This window comes from Perca fluviatilis, chromosome 2 (assembly GCF_010015445.1).
Source record: "Perca fluviatilis chromosome 2, GENO_Pfluv_1.0, whole genome shotgun sequence".
Classification (NCBI taxonomy): Eukaryota; Metazoa; Chordata; class Actinopteri; order Perciformes; family Percidae; genus Perca; species Perca fluviatilis.
Genome location: NC_053113.1, coordinates 21,442,989 through 21,462,760, shown reverse-complemented (window position 1 = coordinate 21,462,760; position 19,772 = coordinate 21,442,989). Strand labels below are relative to the sequence as shown.

The 19,772-nt window shown below is 41.4% G+C and overlaps 1 protein-coding gene across 5 annotated transcripts; it reads left to right on the top strand.

The window, feature by feature from the left end:
• The first annotated feature begins 265 nt into the window (after positions 1–265).
• LOC120573817 (von Willebrand factor A domain-containing protein 5A-like) lies at positions 266–19,418 on the top strand. 5 transcript variants are annotated; one of them, XM_039823663.1, is made up of 21 exons: positions 266–530; positions 2,314–2,361; positions 8,697–8,771; positions 10,843–10,914; positions 11,258–11,305; positions 11,551–11,753; positions 11,848–12,070; positions 13,159–13,325; positions 13,423–13,537; positions 13,654–13,802; positions 13,893–13,981; positions 14,290–14,434; positions 15,617–15,696; positions 15,801–15,915; positions 16,043–16,201; positions 16,332–16,435; positions 16,712–16,932; positions 18,149–18,211; positions 18,368–18,537; positions 18,943–19,066; positions 19,167–19,418. In XM_039823663.1, exons 2-21 carry the CDS (start codon positions 2,319–2,321, stop codon positions 19,244–19,246), a joined length of 2,445 nt encoding a protein of 814 aa, XP_039679597.1. In that variant the 5' UTR covers positions 266–530; positions 2,314–2,318; the 3' UTR covers positions 19,247–19,418. The 5 variants fall into 5 exon arrangements, with proteins under 5 accessions (XP_039679597.1, XP_039679606.1, XP_039679630.1 ...); XM_039823672.1 differs by lacking the exon at positions 10,843–10,914 and having other exon boundaries at positions 267–530; XM_039823687.1 differs by lacking the exons at positions 266–530; positions 2,314–2,361 and adding an exon at positions 8,304–8,525 and having other exon boundaries at positions 8,700–8,771.
• Positions 19,419–19,772: the final 354 nt, after the last annotated feature.

The window sequence follows — 19,772 nt, the reverse complement described above, 5'->3', positions numbered from 1 at the left end:
TCATTAGATAGGCGTGTGTCTGTGAGTGTGTTTGCAAAGATGGAGGAAGGAAGAATAGCCTAAGAACTGCTGGCAATAACATAATCTTGCATTTCTGTTTCGGCTGTAGTGCACATTACAAAAGGAAACTTTGTGCAGTCTGCTCCATTACAGCAGAGAAATTAGTTTGTGTGAGCTGTGACATTCCTAGCAGTTACAATTTACAACCAAATCCAATGTTGAGCTATTGTGTTGCAGCACTTTAGAGTCATCTTGGAATAAAGACAGGAGTCAGATATTTGTTTTGCTAACACAAAGCTTTTGGAAAAGGACCATAGATCGTAATTCAAGCTCAACCCACCCGGTGCTCTCCTGATGTTAAATCAAGCGTACCGGTTCTGAAGTACCCCAGTGCAGTTGCATCCTGGGCGGTGCTCAACGTGGGCGGTGTCGAAGACGTGACTTTGGCGGAACATCTTTCTGCTTTAGTTATAATCCACAAGTTGCCGTTAAACTTGCCGTTAGACATATCTGTCCCATCTGTCCTCGAGGTAGGCATTCTTCTCCTGTGTGTTTATTTAAGTAACGTTAGTCTGGTAGCAGAAATATTTGTTTTTGAATATTCATATGCATTTTTAGGAGAATATCATTATAGCATAACAACGTAATTTTCTGTAAATTTAACATGCTAGTTAAGTTTAAATCTCAGTAGCAAGCAAGAAGCTGTCTAAATCTATTTATAAAAACAAACAGCTGAGTAATGTACAGTTGGAAAAAACGGATTTGATTAATGTTTTGTTTTGTCTTTTGATGAAGAAAATTTTCTATTTTCAATTCTATGCCAAGTTAAGCAAAAAACGCAATGTTTCATGATAGAAAAAGCGGCGTGGTTTACCTGTGTAACGATACTGTTTAATCTAATTATCTCATATCTCGTGGCATAACAAAATATGTATCCTGGGATTCATTCAGGACTAATTTGTTTGAATAAGTAATACATACATAAATATGTTTAAATTTGACTTAGCTAAGTAGAAAATTATATTAAGTAAGGGTTAATGCCCGACGACGTGTCCATTGTCAGGTATTAATGGACAACGGCGAGGCGTGAACCGTCAGACGCGCAGCGGAGTCCGCCGAAGTCCATTAATACCTGACAATGGACACCTCGAAGGGCATTAACCCGCTTATACCATGGTCACTTGCCAAATAACATATTTTTAAAACATCAGTTTATATTTTAATTTGTTTTAAACGAAATCTAAAGTTTATCCAAACATTAACTCTGATTCCCTGGTTACGCCTGAAGGTTTGACTAATACCTGGAACAATCATTCCCATCCATCAGGTTCTTATGCAATGCAAACGTTGTTCACTCCTCCAGGAAATAGGAAGGACCTTAGATACGACTTGCCTCCCTTAGCAACCGGAGATATTTATATAGTCCGCTCAGCTGATAGAACCCTTCAGTTTAACTACGAGCCAGAAAGCTAACGCTATGCTAGCAAGGTCCAAAGTCAATAACACTGTGTACAGTTGGCAATAAAAACAATTTCACAGTATATTGAAAAACAAGACAAGCTAGTTATCCAGCCATGTCATTGTCCCCAAAACAATATAACGACTTTTACGAATAATTTGATCCGCGATGTGTAACGTTACTGTCGGTTGCAGCGGCGCAGCCTGAAGCAGCGAGCTGAACAGTGAACTGGATGTGAGATAACGTTATTCTCTGTGAGACAACGTCAGTCCAGAGGGGAAGTATAACTTACTTCTTGCAGTGTACGTGTTAGCGCCAACTCGTCGAGTTGGAAATAACAAATCCACATTTCCTTTTTGATTTCATGTAGCGCATTCATTTAGAACAGTAAACAGACAGCTTCACCGGAACTCCTTAAGTAGGTATCCTACATCACTTTTTTATGGACACCATGATAATCACAATTATTTCTGAGACAATCAGTTGTTCAGCAACATTTTGAATTGTTACAGCTCCAATGATCATATTAATAATATAATGGGTTGTTGATTTAGTTTGTACTTTGGTGATTTGTACAGTGAATTTATTAAATGGAGCCTATTTTGGGGATTGTTATACTTTCTTTTCTAGTTTTTCCTCATATTTAGTGCTGTGGTCATAGCATGGTTATAACCATACTGGTTATAATATGTTTTTGGTGACAATACCTTTAGACTTATTTATTAGTTTTTATAAAAACTATTTTTGATTGCTGATTTGCTGAAGAACATCCAGAATGTAAAGTAGCCTAACCGTCACTAGCATTCATCCCTGCAGCAGGAAGTCCTCAAATCTTCTTGTTGATTGTTGTACAGGTACGATGATGAACTGCTGTGGTCTGCGATCTTCCCAGGAGGAACCAGGTACAGAGCTACTAGAAAGGAAACTGACAAAAATGTCAGACTTTCTCCATTACCTTTTTTGTACTTATGTAAACTTGAAATACAACGGCTTATGTTAGCTGTAATTGCTATCGGGCACTAATTTAACCCTATACTTTTAGACATCATGTTTGACTATCAGTGTGGTTAACAGGGACTACTCAGGGTTAAAATGCAAGGATTCAAGAAAGAATAAACCTTAATAGTCTAGTGACAAATGGTCAAAAAGGGCTTTAGTTTTTGAGATACCCCTACTGGAGGTAGAACTAAACCCAACAATGTTTTTCCTCATCTCTAAGGTCTCCCATATATGAAATGGATTCTTGGCTAAAAATATTTTACTGCTAAGATTGTTAAATTAGATATTGTTACACACCCCAAAACCAAAAAAGGACTAAAATATAGCATGTCCGTATAGGAGTTAAGGCATATAAACTAATGCAGATCAATCACACAAGCTCTGAGAGCTTTGAAATTTGGCATGTTTGTAGTCAGGAAGTTGCTTTACCTACTAGAAAAGACTGGATTTGAATATCTTGATGTATGGAATAAATAGAGACCTATAAACACATACCTAAAATAGGCGAACATGCAAAAAATGATCTATGCAGAATGTTTTCATTTACTTTGTGGTTACTTTGCCAGGGATGATCATAGAAACACATATGATGGCTTGTTGGAAAGGTGGGGTTATGCTGAATCCAGCAATACCAAAGATGTAAATATAGCATGACAAATCAGGGTGTTCTTTCACTCAGTGTATGAGGTGTCCAAAATGAAAGAAAATGGAACACTGACATAATTTAGTCTCAAGTCCAAAGCCCATTATCAGTGGTGAGAAGAATGTTGAGAAATTCCAATATAAGATACATTTAATAATGAATAGTTTCATATGGCACCTTGTACTATACAGTCCATATGGAAACAAAGATTGAAATCGACAGATTTGCTGCTAGAAAAAAACAGCTTGAGAAGAGCTGGAGATTCAGTGAGGAGAGGACTCATTCCCCCTCACAGTGTTTGTTTGGTTAGATTGCCATTTGTTTAATTTAAGATTTAATTTATATTGTGTTAAGTTATAGTTTTATTAAAAAGCTCATTAAGGTCAAACTGCAATCCGGACTCCTGGTCTCCTGTTTGTGCTATGGTAAGGTGTTATCTTTCGATTTCAATCTTTGTTTCCATATGGACTGTATAGTACAAGGTGCCATATGAAATGTTTAATTATTAAATGTATCTTATGTTTTGGACACTCGGGTGAAGAGAGGGGCGGAGCTGTCAAACGATCACCATCTGGTGGTGAGTTGGGTCAGGGGGTGGGGGAAGACTCTGGACAGACCTGGTAAGCCCAAACGGGTAGTGCGGGTAAATTGGGAATGTCTGGAGGAGGCCCCTGTCCGACAGACTTTCAACTCACACCTCCGGCAGAGCTTTTCGTGCATCCCTGTGGAGGCTGGGGGCATTGAACCCGAGTGGACAATGTTCAAAGTTTCCATTGTTGAAGCTGCGGCGAGGAGCTGTGGTCTTAGGGTCTTAGGAGACTCAAGGGGCGGTAACCCACGAACGCCATGGTGGACACCGGTGGTCAGGGAAGCCGTCCGACTGAAGAAGGAGTCTTTCCGGGATATGTTATCCCAGAGGACTCGAGGGGCAGTTGCAGGGTACCGGAAGGGCCCGAAGGGCTGCAGCCTCTGCCATGAAAGAGGCAAGCAGCGCGGGTGTGGGAGAAGTTTGGAGAAGACATGGAGAAGGACTTTCGGTCGGTACGCAAAGTGCTTCTGGAAAACTGTTCGCCACCTCAGGAGGGGGAAGCGGGGAACCATCCAAGCTGTGTACAGTAAGGAGGGGACACTGTTGACCTCAACTGAGGAGGTAATAGGGCGGTGGAAGGAGCACTTTGAGGAACTCCTGAATCTGACTAATACGCCCTCTATGTTAGAGGCAGAGCTGGAGGATGACGGGGGATTGTCGTCGATTTCCCAGGCGGAAGTCACTGATGTAGTCAAACAACTCCACAGTGGCAAAGCCCCGGGGATTGATGAGATCCGTCCAGAAATGCTCAAGGCTCTGGGTGTGGAGGGGCTGTCCTGGTTGACACGTCTCTTCAACATTGCGTGGAAGTCTGGGACAGTGCCAAAGGAGTGGCATACTTGGGTGGTGGTTCCCCTTTTTAAAAAGGGGGACCAGAGGGTGTGTGCCAATTACAGGGGTATCACACTTCTCAGCCTCCCTGGTAAAGTCTACTCCAAGGTGCTGGAAAGGAGGGTTCGGCCGATAGTCGAACCTCGGGTTGAAGAGGAACAATGCGGATTCCGTCCTGGTCGTGGAACAACGGACCAGCTCTTTACTCTCGCAAGGATCCTGGAGGGAGCCTGGGAGTATGCCCAACCAGTCTACATGTGTTTTGTGGATCTGGAGAAGGTGTATGACCGGGTCCCCCGGGAGATACTGTGGGAGTTGCTGCGGGAGTGTGGGGTGAGGGGGTCTCTTCTCAGGGCCATCCAATCTCTGTACGACCAAAGTGAGAGCTGTGTCCGGGTTCTCGGCAGTAAGTCGGACTCGTTTCAGGTGAGGGTTGGCCTCCGCCAGGGCTGCGCTCTGTCACCAATCCTGTTTGTAATATTTATGGACAGGATATCAAGGCGTGGTCGGGGTGGGGAGGGGTTGCAGTTCGGTGGGCTGGGGATCTCATCGCTGCTCTTTGCAGATGACGTGGTCCTGATGGCATCATCGGCCTGCGACCTTCAGCACTCACTGGATTGGTTCGCAGCCGAGTGTGAAGCGGTTGGGATGAGAATCAGCACCTCTAAATCTGAGGCCATGGTTCTCAGCAGGAAACCGATGGAATGCCTTCTCCAGGTAGGGAATGAGTCCTTACCCCAAGTGAAGGAGTTCAAGTACCTTGGGGTTTTGTTCGCGAGTGAGGGGACAATGGAGCGGGAGATTGGTCGGAGAATCGGCGCAGCGGGTGCGGTATTACATTCAATCTATCGCACCGTTGTGACGAAAAGAGAGCTGAGCCAGAAGGCAAAGCTCTCGATCTACCGGTCAGTTTTCGTTCCTACCCTCACCTATGGTTATGAAGGCTGGGTCATGACCGAAAGAACGAGATCCAGGGTACAAGCGGCCGAAATGGGTTTCCTCAGGAGGGTGGCTGGCGTCCCCCTTAGAGATAGGGTGAGAAGCTCAGTCATCCGTGAGGAGCTCGGAGTAGAGCCGCTGCTCCTTCGCGTCGAAAGGAGCCAGTTGAGGTGGTTCAGGCATCTGGTAAGGATGCCCCCTGGGCGCCTCCCTAGGGAGGTGTTCCAGGCACATCCAGCTGGGATGAGGCCTCGGGGAAGACCCAGGACTAGGTGGAGGGATTATATCTCCAACCTGGCCTGGGAACGCCTAGGGATCCCCCAGTCAGAGCTGGTTAATGTGGCTCGGGAAAGGGAAGTTTGGGGTCCCCTGCTGGAGCTGCTCCCCCCGCGACCCGACACCGGATAAGCGGAAGAAGATGGATGGATCTTATATTTGAATTTCTCAACATTCTTCTCACCACTGATAATGGGCTTTGGACTTGAGTCTAAATTATGTCAGTGTTCCATTTTCTTTCATTTTTTTCCATTTCTTTTCTCATACACTGAGTGAAAGAACACCCTGATTTGTCATGCTATATTTACATCTTTGGTATTGCTGGATTCAGCACAACCCCACCTTTCCAACAAGCCATCATATGTGTTTCTATGATCATCCCTGGCAAAGTAACCACAAAGTAAATGAAAACATTGTGCATAGATCATTTTTTGCATGTTCACATATTTTAGGTGTGTGTTTATAGGTCTCTATTTATTCCATACATCAAGATATTCAAATCCAGTCTTTTCTAGTAGGTAAAGCAACTTCCTGACTACAAACATGCCAAGATTCAAAGCTCTCAGAGCTTGTGTGATTGATCTGCATTAGTTTATATGCCTTAACTCCTATACGGACATGCTATATTTTAGTCCTTTTTTGGTTTTGGGGTGTGTAACAATATCTGTTAATTTAACAATCTTAGCAGTAAAATATTTTTAGCCAAGAATCCATTTCATATATGGGAGACCTTAGAGATGAGGAAAAACATTGTTGGGTTTAGTTCTACCTCCGGTAGGGGTATCTCAAAAGCTAAAGCCCTTTTTGACCATTTGTCACTAGCCTATTAAGGTTTATTCTTTCTTGAATCCTTGCATTTTAACCCTGAGTAGTCCCTGTTAACCACACTGATAGTCAAACATGCTGTCTAAAAGTATAGGGTTAAATTAGTGCCTGATAGCAATTACAGCTAACATAAGCCGTTGTATTTCAACTTTACATAAGTACAAAAAAATGGATATGGATACTGGATATGACCCGTGCCAACACAAAGGTATGTTTTGTTTCAGTGGTACACAGACTTGACAACCTGTATTGATTCTTTTCGTACAGTCTGATGCTGGTGCTTTCTTAAGAATAAATGTGTAATTCCTTTTATTGAAACCCATTACCCATGGAGGTAATAACAACAGATAATGAATGTAGATATGGCAGCCCAGTCATTTCAATGAGACCTGCTCACATACTGTAGACACCACATTTTCCACTAGCGTGCACTTCCTACTGCATGCACTGATGAATTACTTAAAAATGTCCTGGTGCCTTTTTAATATACTGTAATGAACATCTAATGAACATTTTGACAATTCAATGAGTTCTTCAGTTTGTGGGGTTCTCAGATATTTTTAATTGAAGCGTATGGCATAAATTCTCTCTGGGTACCAGGGCATTATGTGATCCTTGACTGTCATTCAGAAGTAGTTTGTGAAAATAAGTATTGTATCGGGAGAGGAGTGGATACCAAATGAAGCAATTTAACTTGACCTCGTCCAGCTATGTTAAGCTACTTTAACCCATTTTAATTTGGATTGCTGTATACCAACTATGAGTCTGTTAATGCAAAAATATCTGGCTTTAAATGCTACTGTAATCATTGCTATCTTTCATATCTAGGACTAAATCTATAACAGACATCTTTCTCTTTTTCTTTTAAAAACCCTTGATTGGAGGATGGATTGTTTCAAATTTAATGCTTTAGTTTTTAAAACTAAAGCTAAACTGGAGCCAGATGGATTTATTCCTGCTTATAAATATCACCTGTAGTGTTTTTGTACAACTCGGTTATGCATTTCTCTAAATAATTTATTGATTTATTCAGTGGCCCAAGGAATGTATCGTATACCTGTCTATCTTATTCCCTCCCAGTCCGACCTACTTAAAGTTAATTTGGATCCATCATTGAATAAAGTCTTTTGTGATGTTAAAGTTTTTCTTGATTGATTAAACACATTTTTTGAAGTTATGCCTCCTTTTCTCAAAACGCTAAAGACTTGTCCATAACTTCTCATCCAGTTCCACAAACTTCCTATTTTCAGTTAAAAATGAAACTCTCCACTCAAAACCATTCAATATTGCTGAAAAACCAAACCTTGCCCTCAGACATGAAACACAAGCCCTCAAAAACCCACAAACTACAACATTGTCTCACACACTGGTGAGATAAACTCAAAACATTACTACAAAAAACAGTAATAAGTACTGTTAGTTGTGGTTCTCCCCCATCAAAACATGACAAACATGTATGACTTTTATTTTATCTCTTACTCTGCTATTTTAATCTAGTACTTTAACTGAATATGTTTACCCAGGGGCGCCGTATAGGGGGGAAAAGTTAGGACAATTCCAAGGGCCCATGACTGACAGGGGTCCCAAAAAATATGTAAAAACTAATATAAAATTATTAAACCATCATCATTAAGTATATATATTTCAAATATAATAATAACATTAATGATCTCTTTGTTTTACTTGTTTTTGGCAGTAAAAGTTAAATATCCCCATTGACCAAAAAGTAAACATCCATATTGACCGACCACCCCACTGTATCTGCATGAAATGGTTTGGTCCTGCCTTAGCGCACTCAGCGACGGTGTTTAGTTGCAGTCAGTAGATGCGCCAGAACTACAGTGACCACAATGTTGCCAAGTAACGTTATATCAAAATCTGGTTTTCAAAAAAGGAAAGAGAGAAAAGAGAGGAAAAACAAAGGAAAGGGTGTCAAACTGTAACCCAGTTTTTCACCAAGAAAGGTGGGTATCCTCTAGTCTGTGAGTGGTATTAACCTGTTGGCTTAATGTCCATAGTGAAATAAGCTAGCTAGCTACAGACTAGTGTTAGCCTACATTTAATCACCATTTAATAAGTGCAGGGAAACGTTTAGCAAGATATTCATATTCAATCATTGTCCCTGCCCCTTTTAGCAGACTCACCAACAGATGACTCAGCAGCACCCCAGTCTCCCCCTAACTGTGCCCCTCCCTGTCCCAGTGAAGAAGGTGAGCAACATTGTGTTCAATGACATGCCAGTTAGCATCATTGCAGGGAGTCTGTGGGGATTTCTCTGTCTCTCTTGCTCTTTTTACCATTACAAAAAAAGAAAATGAAATATTTGTTAATGACAAAAATTCAAACACACGAATAACAATTATTTTATCACATAATGATCATTATGAAATAAAATAAAAAAAACAACAACCTACTGTCTGTACTGGATGCTGGACAGTTGGAAACAGTGAGTAGCTTACCTGAGCCTGCATGTAAGATACAGACAATATTAAAATAATCCAGTTTGATACGTTCATTTAGATTGAATTATGGAATGACATCTATAGATACAGACTTTATTATTCCCATAATGAAAGACAAGTTATTTGAGAAGCTTGCACACACACACACAAACACACAAACAAAAAAATCTATTGTATCTAATGTATGTAATCAAGTGGTGGTGATACAGAACTAGGTCATTTGGGTCAATGTTCTGTAGTGTTAGTGTTATTTATTAGTATATGGCAATCTTGCATCAAATAGTGAAATACATACTAGACTTGCATGCAGGGGTTAAATTGGGCCGGCGCTCTCCGGGGCTCAGCCCCGGCATATAAGCCTACTCGTGTCCGGATGTGCCTGCTTGCAGTCTAAATATGTCACATAAAATATAATGAAAGTGATGCTTTTGAAAACATGATATTTCTGACAATAAATGAAAGATGTTTGAAATGGCATGTCTATTTTGTCCCTAATGCCCTAATACCTGTTGATACTACAACAATGCAAAATATAGACTCTTAACCTTGCAGTTTTCCACATATCATGTAAGACTCTATTTCTCCATTTCTTTGCACAAAACTCTCCAGAAAGTGCCATTTAACGGTTTATTTTTCAATTTTTTTTCCTGGGGGTGCATACTCCCGGACCCCCCTAGGGAGAGCCCCCCCACATAACAAATTCCAATTTAACCCCTGCTTGCATGCATGTACAAATCACCAGCAGCAAATATTGTGCTAGTACTAGTATTGAACTACAAGCAGCAAGACAGTTGCAAGCCTTTAATTAGAGTTATGTAAAGCTTTTGATGGGACAGTTAGGTCCTAGAGATGTGGTGACAACGGCTGCGCAGAGGGGGCCCAATTAGATTTTTTGTCATGGGGCCCAAAATTCCTGGCGGTGCCCCTGTGTTTACCCTATGTTTTCTGTGTCAACTTTTATTGACCCTGGTCTCAAGACTCTGCTATGAAACTTGCTTTGACTTACTCCAGCCTACATGACGTCTGATGTCGTGATGTATGTGGTTTCCGAGTCACTCAAACAACTGTTTAGATAAATGATTGGAAGAGCATGAGGAGGATGAGTTACCTTATATGGGGATGTTGGTTGCTGGGATGTCCAATGAGAAATGTGCGCCTGTTTTGTGCCTATGTGTAAAAGGAACGAAAATTGAAGGAAGGTCAATCATTTTCTGCAGAAAAGACAACACAAATGTATATATTTGCATATTTTTTATTCCTACATGTACTGAACAGTATAATACACTAAACAACAACAAAAAGGTTATTCTGCCCCAGCATCCCGTCTTTGGTCTGGGACAGGCCAGAGAATCTGGTCATCATCACAGTTTTAATATGCCCTAGCCATGCAGAAAAAATCCTCTTGCATGCCTGATCCACCCCTGGAACGCATCAACTGAACTGTCTAGGCAGACTTCTTCCATGGCCTGGAGGAGGTGAACACGGATGTAAGGTTTTCAGTCACTTTCTACTGCCATGCCGAAAAAAAATCCTCCTCTATCTGGTTTTAGAAAGAGTATCTAGATGTATCCTGGGATTCATTCAAAACTTTAATTTGTCTGAAAAAGTTATAAAAAAAAAAATAATTGACTGAAAGAGACAAAAATATTGTTAATCGCAATTATTTCTGAGACAATCAATTGTTCAGCAACATTTGTTACAAATCTAATTATCATATTAATAATATAATGGGTTGTTTATTTAGTTTGTAACTTTGGTGATTTGTGCAGTAAATTTATAAAATGGAGCCTATTGTTGGGATTGTTATACTTTTTTGTAGTTTTAACTCACATTAAGTCCCGTGGTCCGATGTTGAACTGCTGTGGTCTGCGATCTTCCCAGGAGGAACAAGGTACAGAGCTACTACAAAGGCAACTGACAAAAATGACTTTCTCCATTACCTTTTTTGTACTTATGTAAACTTGAAATACAACGGCTTATGTTAGCTGTAATTCCTATAGGGCACTAACTTTATCCTGCTTTGCATACTTAGCATACTTTTTGACAGCATGTTTAACTATCAGTATGGTTAACAGGGACTACTCAGGGTTACTTATAGTTAGCTATAGATGACCATAATATATTTATTAGTTTTTATAAAACACAAAATTTGATTGCTGATTTGCTGAAGAACGTCGTTAGCATTCATCACTACAGCAGGAAGTCCTCAAATCTTCTTGTTGATTGTTGTACAGGTACGATGGTGAACTGCTGGGGTCTGCTAACTTCCCAGGAGGAACCAGGTACAGAGCTACTAGAAAGGAAACTGACAAAAATGTCAGACTTTCTCCATTACTTTTTTTGTACTCATGTTAACTTGAAATGCAAAGGCTTACATGTATGTTAGCTGTAATTGCTATTGGGCATTCATTTTATTCTGCTTTGCATACTTTGCAGACAGAGGCACACCTCTGGGTTAAATGCAACGATTCAAGTAAGAATAAACCTAAGTTGTGTTTCATTGTGTTAACTTCTGTTTCTTGATCAGTTCCTCTGAAGAGCGTGGAGGTAGAGCTGGAGGTGAGGGACCATGTGGCTACAGTGGTCTCCACTCTGAACTATAAGAACAAGGAGGACAAACCACTGGAGGCTGTTTTTGTCTTCCCTCTGCCTGGAGATGCTGCTGTCTGTCACTTCAGTGCTAAGATTGGACAGACAGAGATTGTAGCTGAGGTGAAGGAGAAACAGAAGGTGAGCTGGACAGTAAAGACTTACTCACTACAATGGAGCCTAAAAACAGAGCAAACACAGTAAATGTTACTCGCATGTGTCGTCTGTTCTCCAGGCTCGTGAGGAGTATGATGATGCTTTGAGCTCTGGTAGGGAGGTCTTCCTGTTGGAGGAGAGTGATCAGAGTCCAGATATATTCTCTCTGAGTGTGGGCAGTCTGCGTCCAGGAGAGAGCGCCTCCATCAGGCTGGAGTACGTCACTGAGCTGGCTGTGCAGGCTGATGAAGGGCTGATGTTTTGTCTGCCTGCTGTGCTCAACCCTCGCTACCAACCTCGGGGTAGGAAACCCAGCAAACACCGTCATCAGGAATTTAAACTTCAGCTTAGTGCACACCATATTTGTCCATACAAATTGGTTCAAAAACCAATGTCCAATACAGTGGCAGAACACATCCTCTCACAACTCCATTTGCAGTCTAGAAGTCTTCCAATTGTGCTGCCAAGTACACACTAAACAATCTGGGATTTTGAGACCGAAATCCATATTGATATTATAGAAAATGTTATTCTGGCTAATATAACTTGTATCTAAGCACTTATAAATTCTGTAATGAGTTTTCTTCTAAACAAATAGAAGAATGACAGATGAAGAAATGAAAGGGGAGAGAGAGGGTGAATGACACACAGCAAAGGGCTGCAGGTCGGAGTCAAACCCAGGCCCGCTGTGTCGAGGAGTAAACCTCTATATATGGGCGCACGCTCTACCAAGTGAGCTATCTGGGCGCCCCATTTAGTGTTTCTTACCAAAGGTTCTGCTGGACCAAATGTTCTCAATTTGTAATGTTTCTTACCAACCCGTTATCACTCCGAACTTGTAAAATACGGACGCTTGGGCAGTGGCTGTCAGCGTCAGATACGATTCAAAAAGCACACTTCAGCGTGTGTCGAACGCACCGGGTACAGCAGCAGCTACGCGGCGCTTGAAGATGACGTAGTATTAGGAGAGGCAACAGCAGCGAGTAGTACTTTCTCAGTAGTCCCTCTCCCTCACTTTCACCCTATAGGCCAGGGTTTGTGTCCTACATGTCACCTAAACCCAACTGTCCTGTTGTTCTTTTCCTAAACCCAACTGTAGCATTCTGCTGTTCATAACCCAGCTGTCCCGTTCTTGTCCTGCGTGTTACTGAAACATACCTTTTATAAGCCCACCCACGATCTTTTCCTTAACCTAACTGCATCAAAAGTGACGCCAGTAGTCCTGACCAAGCGTGCTGAGATAAAGCGCGTTTTGATATGATGCTAAAGGAGACTTTTAGTGTCAATGACAACGGCAAAGGCAACTGACCAGGCTTCCGTATTTTACGTGATGGGAGTGAGAATGTGTTGCTCTTACAGTATTCCCTAACTTATCTCATGTTATTTACAGGAAGTGAAGATGTTTGTATCCAGGTGACCTCTGTTCCAGCCTCTCTGGTGCCCTACAGTCTGTCTTTCTCTGCCCGAGTGTCCTCTCGTCATCCAGTCTCTAAAGTAGAGTCCAACTGTCCCCTGGACGCTCTCCAGTACCTCAACACAGAGCAAACCCAGGCTACGGTAGGTAGAGGGCTGATTTCTCTGCTGTGTGATTCTTCTTCAATAATGAAAGCAAGATATATCATTTTATTTCATGAGTGTGTTTTGTGAACTGCAGGTCAAGATGGCTGCAGGACACAAGTTTGACAGAGACATTGAACTGCTGATTTATTACAAAGATGCCCACCAGCCCACTGCTGTGGTGGAGACAGGACAGACCTCTGTCAAGCCTGGTGAGTTCACATTATTATTCATTATCTTCATCTTCCAACTGATACGTTACATATGTTGGAATAAATTACACAATACCAGATCTATGGTCATTTTTCTGTCTCTCCTTGTGTTTCAGGCTCTCTGATGGGTGATCAAGTGGTGATGCTGAGCCTGTACCCTGAGTTCCCCCAGGCTGTGATGTCTTCATACCCCTCATGTGCAGAGTTTGTGTTCTTACTGGATCGATCTGGCAGTATGGCAGGGTCCCGTATAAAGAATGCCAGGGTATTCATTATGTGTTAGTTCTGTCATTAAATCATTCACAGTGTCCCTCTGACACAGTGGCCTTCATCATCTTTTCTCTCTTCCCTTAAGGAAACTCTGCTGCTCCTGTTGAAGAGCTTACCAATGGGCTGCTATTTCAACATCTACAGTTTTGGGGACTGCTATGAACACATCTTCCCGTAAGTCACTGGCTCCTGTCACTTGATATCACTGATTGTACATGTGTAACTTATGTCAGCTCTATCGGCACGATTCGGCAGACAGATCATTGATATTGGCTGATTCTGCAAAAGAATTGGTTATATTTAATGTAAATGTTTTTAAATGTTCACTCCCAACATTTTAAAATGAATTAAACCTACAAGATTGTAGTTATACTTTAGAAAAGTTCGTCTGAGACTGGATGTGAATTCCAAGTTGCTCTGTAGAAGATGGTAGTGTTACACAACCACCCACCATCTGACCTCCTCCATTTGTGTGGTGGCAGTAAGAGTGTGGAGTACAATGAGAAGACCATGGAAGAGGCTCTGAAGGAAGTTAATACAATGGGTGGTGATCTGGGAAGAACAGAGATCCTGACTCCCCTTGAACATATTTACAGCCAGCCCTGCATTTCCAGTCAACCTAGACAAGTAATACACACACACACACACACACACACACACACACACACACACACACACACACACACACACACACACACACACACACACACACACAGATTGAAAAATAATCTTGAGCCATTAAAAATGACATAAAATTAAGTCCTCAACTACCTAAATTATAATTGTCTCTTTTTGACAGAACTACAATGCTATGATTGTTTGGAATTATCCTTCAAATTTACTTTGCCTGTCTGTTTGGTATTTTTGTGTCACAGTATTTACAGTGCAAAGGTGGGAGACACAAACAAGTGGAAGAGTGATTAAAGTATTTCAGCATGAAGCAAGTTGTTGGTATTTTGGTTGAAATTTGGTCTTAGACATTACACTGAGAATAGACATCTTAGAACCAAGTCCGTTTCTGTTTCATGGCTTACCTGGTAATTTGGTAAGGTCCAAGTTGTGGTGGCAAAAGGTAGCCTATTCTTCTCCCCAGCCTTGTCCTCCAGCTGGGGCATCATGAGGCAATTCTCAGGCCAGATGGGATATGTAAACCCCTCCAACATCTCTTCCCTGTTAGATATGCCCGGAACACCTCCATAGGGAGGCATCCAGGAGGTATCCAAATCACAAATGCAGACCATCTCAGCTGAGTTCCTTTAGGGCAAAAGAGGCAATGGGGGCATTTCACCGATTACCATGTCCTCAGACTTGGAGGTGCTGACTCTCATCTGACCTCGCTGCTTTACTCTCGACCACAAATCATCCCAATGCCCACTGTAGATCACGAGCTGAAGAAGCCAGCAGAACCATGTTATTTACAAAAAGCAAAAATGCAATCTTGAGGCCCCCATACTGTACACTCTCCATACCTAAGCTGTGCCTCTAGATTCAGTCCATGAAAATAACAAAGATATTCAGTGACCTGCCTTGTTGCACGATCCAAATGTTCTTAAATAATGTAATTTTCAGCGTGAAGCTTGCTAGCTCAAAGTTTTTTGTTGTTTCCTGAAGCAAACAGATTTTGAGGACGGCAACACACTGAGAGTGGAAGGTGAGGGACAGGCAATTATCCTGGAAATGTACCTTCATTGATCCACACTAATCTAACACAACTCTCAGAAAAGGATGTGAATCACTTTCAGCACAAGCTGCATGCTTCTGGGTAAGATGTGATGTAACTTGGAGTGATATGTAAACTCTTCTCCCTAGCTGTTTGTCTTTACTGACGGGGAGGTGGAGAATACCGAAGATGTTATAAATCTGGTGAAGAGGAATTCAGGTTCCCACAGGTAAAACCTCAAGAACACAAAGCATAACAAAGACCTGCCCAATTACTCGAATATCTCCGATGTTCTAATGCTTTGTGTATTTAAAGAAAACTACTGTATTGTAGGTGTTTCTCTTTTGGGATTGGGAAAGGGGCCAGCTCTGCTCTTATCAACGGGTTGGCCAAGGAAGGAGGAGGTCACGCTCAGTTCATCACAGATACTGACAGGATGCAACCAAAAGTAAGACATCACAGTAGTTATATACATGTGATTGAAAATGCTAAGACATGATTACAAATGTGAGTAAATACATTGAGTAAAAACCCAGTGGCTCTTCCAATGTTTGGAAACTGTTTTTACTCATCAGGTGATGCAGTCGCTGCGTTTTGCTCTGCATCCAACTGTGGTGGACATCTCATTCAAGTGGGATTTGCCAAAGGGAGTGTCTGTCACTGCTCTCTCTCCACCAATCACAGCACTTTTCCATGGTCAAAGGTCACTGGTTTATGCCCAGCTCACTGGACAGGTAAGAGCAGCACCATCTCATAGTGAAATACCTCTTTGGATAGATGTGTCAGGTTTGAAAAATATGTATTACAGTGATTTTTGTATAATTATGAAAATAAGAGGATTTCAACACTGTAATACTTTCTCAGAGTTCAGAGGCAGCGGAGGGCTGTGTGACGGTGAAGTACAGCCTGGCAGGTCATCCCTCTCAGAACCAGCTCCACTTCAGTCTCAAACCTGCAGAGGACACTGGGTAAAACAGGGTTTGGACAGCATAAGTTTGCAGAGTTTATGTTGGTTGTATGGGTAAATTTGAAGTGGTTACAAAGGGTAATACAATTTTAATGTGCTTGAGTTGATTTTAGGCAGCACATTCAGATGTTTTCAATCACCTGCAATTGTGCCTATGTGGGCTTTTCTATGAAATATGCTGTTTACAACGTAACCTAAAAGAGACATGGTACAGTAAAACAACATTTGAATCCAACAGTGAAATCCACCTGTGTTTACATCTCTCTCCTGTCTGCAGATTAACAGTCCACAGGTTGGCTGCTAAGACTTTGATTCACTCCCTGGAGATGGAGGAGGGAGAAGGAGGAGGAGAGCAAGATGGAGAAGTGAAGAAGAAGGTGGTGGAGCTCAGTGTCCAATCAGGATTAAGCAGTGCCTTCACTGCCTTCATTGCTGTCAACAAAAGTGATGGCGAGGCGATTCAAGGACCTCTGGTCCTCAGAAATGTTCCCACACCCAGTGAGTATGTTTTTCCAAGAACAAATTAAAAGGCAAGAAACCTGTCCAGTTTAACTACAGTGTTCACGTTTAATACTGTGGCTTATTCCCAGCTCAGTACAGTAAGACGTATGTGTGATAGACATGGCTAGTCTGCCTTCTTCTTCATTTCATCAGCAAAATGTATAACTATGATAAATCATAATATTTCTGTTAAAAACCAGCAATACGTTGTGACTTTCGTTCGTGTGATGCTGTGACTCTGTTGGTTTTATGTTTGTGTGAAAGAGAGCCAGAGTTGACATGCTCTGTTAATTGTAATGTTGTCTAAAGACTTGGCACAGTGGTAGTTAATGTCCATGTGTTGCATAAGAATTCCATAAATGTTTGAGGGCCCCAAAAGGCACCAGCATGTTTAGATAAGGTGTTGATGAAATATGGTAAAGGTCATGTAGCTGCTGTGTATTATTCTATGTTCATTCAGAACCTGGGGGATGGAGCCTGGTCAGTCCTCAAAAAGAAATTGTAACGGGATCTGAATATAACACTAGATAAAGCGGGTGACACAATTTGTAGGAATATTAAACATTAAGGTTACGCCTCATTCAGTTCCAGATTTTGCATCGCTTCTGCTGGACTGCCTCCAGATTGTTTAAACTTGGATTGAAAGACACATCAAATTGTTGGAAATGTAAGATAGAGGATGGCCTATTGCTTCATGTCCTATGGTTGTTTACCATAACAAGGTCCAGGAATTTTGGACTAGGATCCATGTCAGATTGCAGGGACCAAGGTTCCATTCAGCCCAATATTATTATTATTACAGTTTTGTTTGGGTGGGTGGTGATAACAAGTGTGTGTGTGTGTGGGGGGGGGGTGTGTTCATCTTGTGAATTGTATGTTTTGCATGTTTAAATAATAAATAAAAATGATTAATAATAAAAAAATATTTATTGATATATAATGTTTTCTTCTAGTCAAGCCAGCTTGACAGCAAACATTTTTTAGTTGCATAAATTGGAAAAATAGAAGCCATATTCAAATATGCAAGCAATAGTATGATTTGGATAAATAAAGTACATGGATACGAACCTGAAATATATCTGGCTGTAGTTAGCTGTTCAAATGGTCTCATCTGCAATATCGTATCAAAAAGGCTAAAATTAATACTTATACCAGTAGAATAATATACTGGGACATTTTTTATCTTTGCACTTTCTTTGATTTATTTCCTCAGACTCATCTGCTGGAGAGGTTGAAGTGGCCATGCACGGACATGGTGTGTTTTCTCACTCTGAAGGTTTGCACAAATTTGGTATTTCAGCTTGGTGTGGAGTTTTTCTGCCTGCATGTGGCCAAAATCAATTGATGCAGCTTGAATGTTGTTCTTTTCACTTTATATTACTTTTTATTCTTTCAAACGTTACAGATTTGTTATATTTACTCTTTATTTTAGGTTTCCATGTATTTCACTGTGGGAGCATTGGGCACCAACTGACACCCAGAGAGGATTTGCTGCAGCTGGTCTCCCTCCAGAAGGCGTCTGGCTGCTGGGTGCTGGATCCAGCTCTGGCTGCTGCACTGGGAAAGACCAGCAGAGAGGTTGAGAACACAAAACCTTCAGCAGTGAGTCACTGTCAACGACACAAATTAATAATGGGACTTATTTTAAAACATGTTTCATGACATGGTTTATAATGATGGTACTTATTAAAAAATGGATTTAATGAAGCACTCCATGTAAAAGTTATAAAAGAGAACATAAATACAACTTGAAAGAGAAACCTAAGAATATAACAACAAGGCTATGCAGTAGGCTATGTAATATAATAGAAAAGGTAAGCTAAGATACAAACAATCAATGGAGATGAGTCTAAAAGTCTTATTTTATTTAGTAGGCTATATAATATTGTTACTTAATAATTGTTAAAAACTGTGCTGTCACATTTCCCCTGGTATTCTGCTTCTCCTTTGTTTTCTTTGATTTCCGTTTCTTCTCAACATCTGTTTTTCTTTGCTTTGGTGCATTAGGTGAAACATAGAGTGTGGGCCACCATTCTGGCTCTGATTTGGCTCCATGGTTTGAAGATGGATGCTCAGGAAGAGTGGAAACTTCTGGCTATGAAGGCGGTGTCATGGCTCCGTGCCCAGAATGGTAATATGATATAATAAGTCCTAATCTGTTTAAGTGTGTGCTGGTTAAAATCAGAAATTCAGTCTTCTCTGCTGATGACTTGTTTTGTGTTTTTTTTCAGCTTCATGTGTGACAGAGTGTGTGGAAGCTGGAAATGCTCTGCTGGGTTGCAGCGTGCAGAAAGATGCCCTGGGACTCTGAAGTGACTTCCCTTAATAGTACACAGAAGCAGATCTACTCCATCCTACAACTTTAACTGTATTTTCTCAACATTGCACTTCACTCTTTGCACTATTTACCAGTCCCTCCAGAAAAACGCGATAATGCGATCGCATAATTCAATGCATAATCAGCCAAAGTCCGCATATTCAGCTTTTTTTCAAATATGCCGCACTTTCGCCGCATAAATTGCCGATTTCCGCGCAAAATATGCGGGGCTTGCATGATTTCATAATCCCCGCATTTTTGTTGCAAAAAAGTCACATATATCTTAGCAGAAAGTTGAAAAAATGTCAATAGGGTCCAACTACAGCTTGCAGCAGTCGCTCACGCCACGCCCCCTTTGCTCACGCCACGCCCCCTTTGCTCACGCCACGCCCCCTTTGCTCACGCCACGGCCAGGCCTGCCCCTTGTTTTCTTTGCCTTCAAAATAAAAGCCCCCTTCTTTTCTTTGCCTTCAAAATAAAAGTCCCTTTCTTTTTTTTCACTTTACAAAAAAAAGCCCCC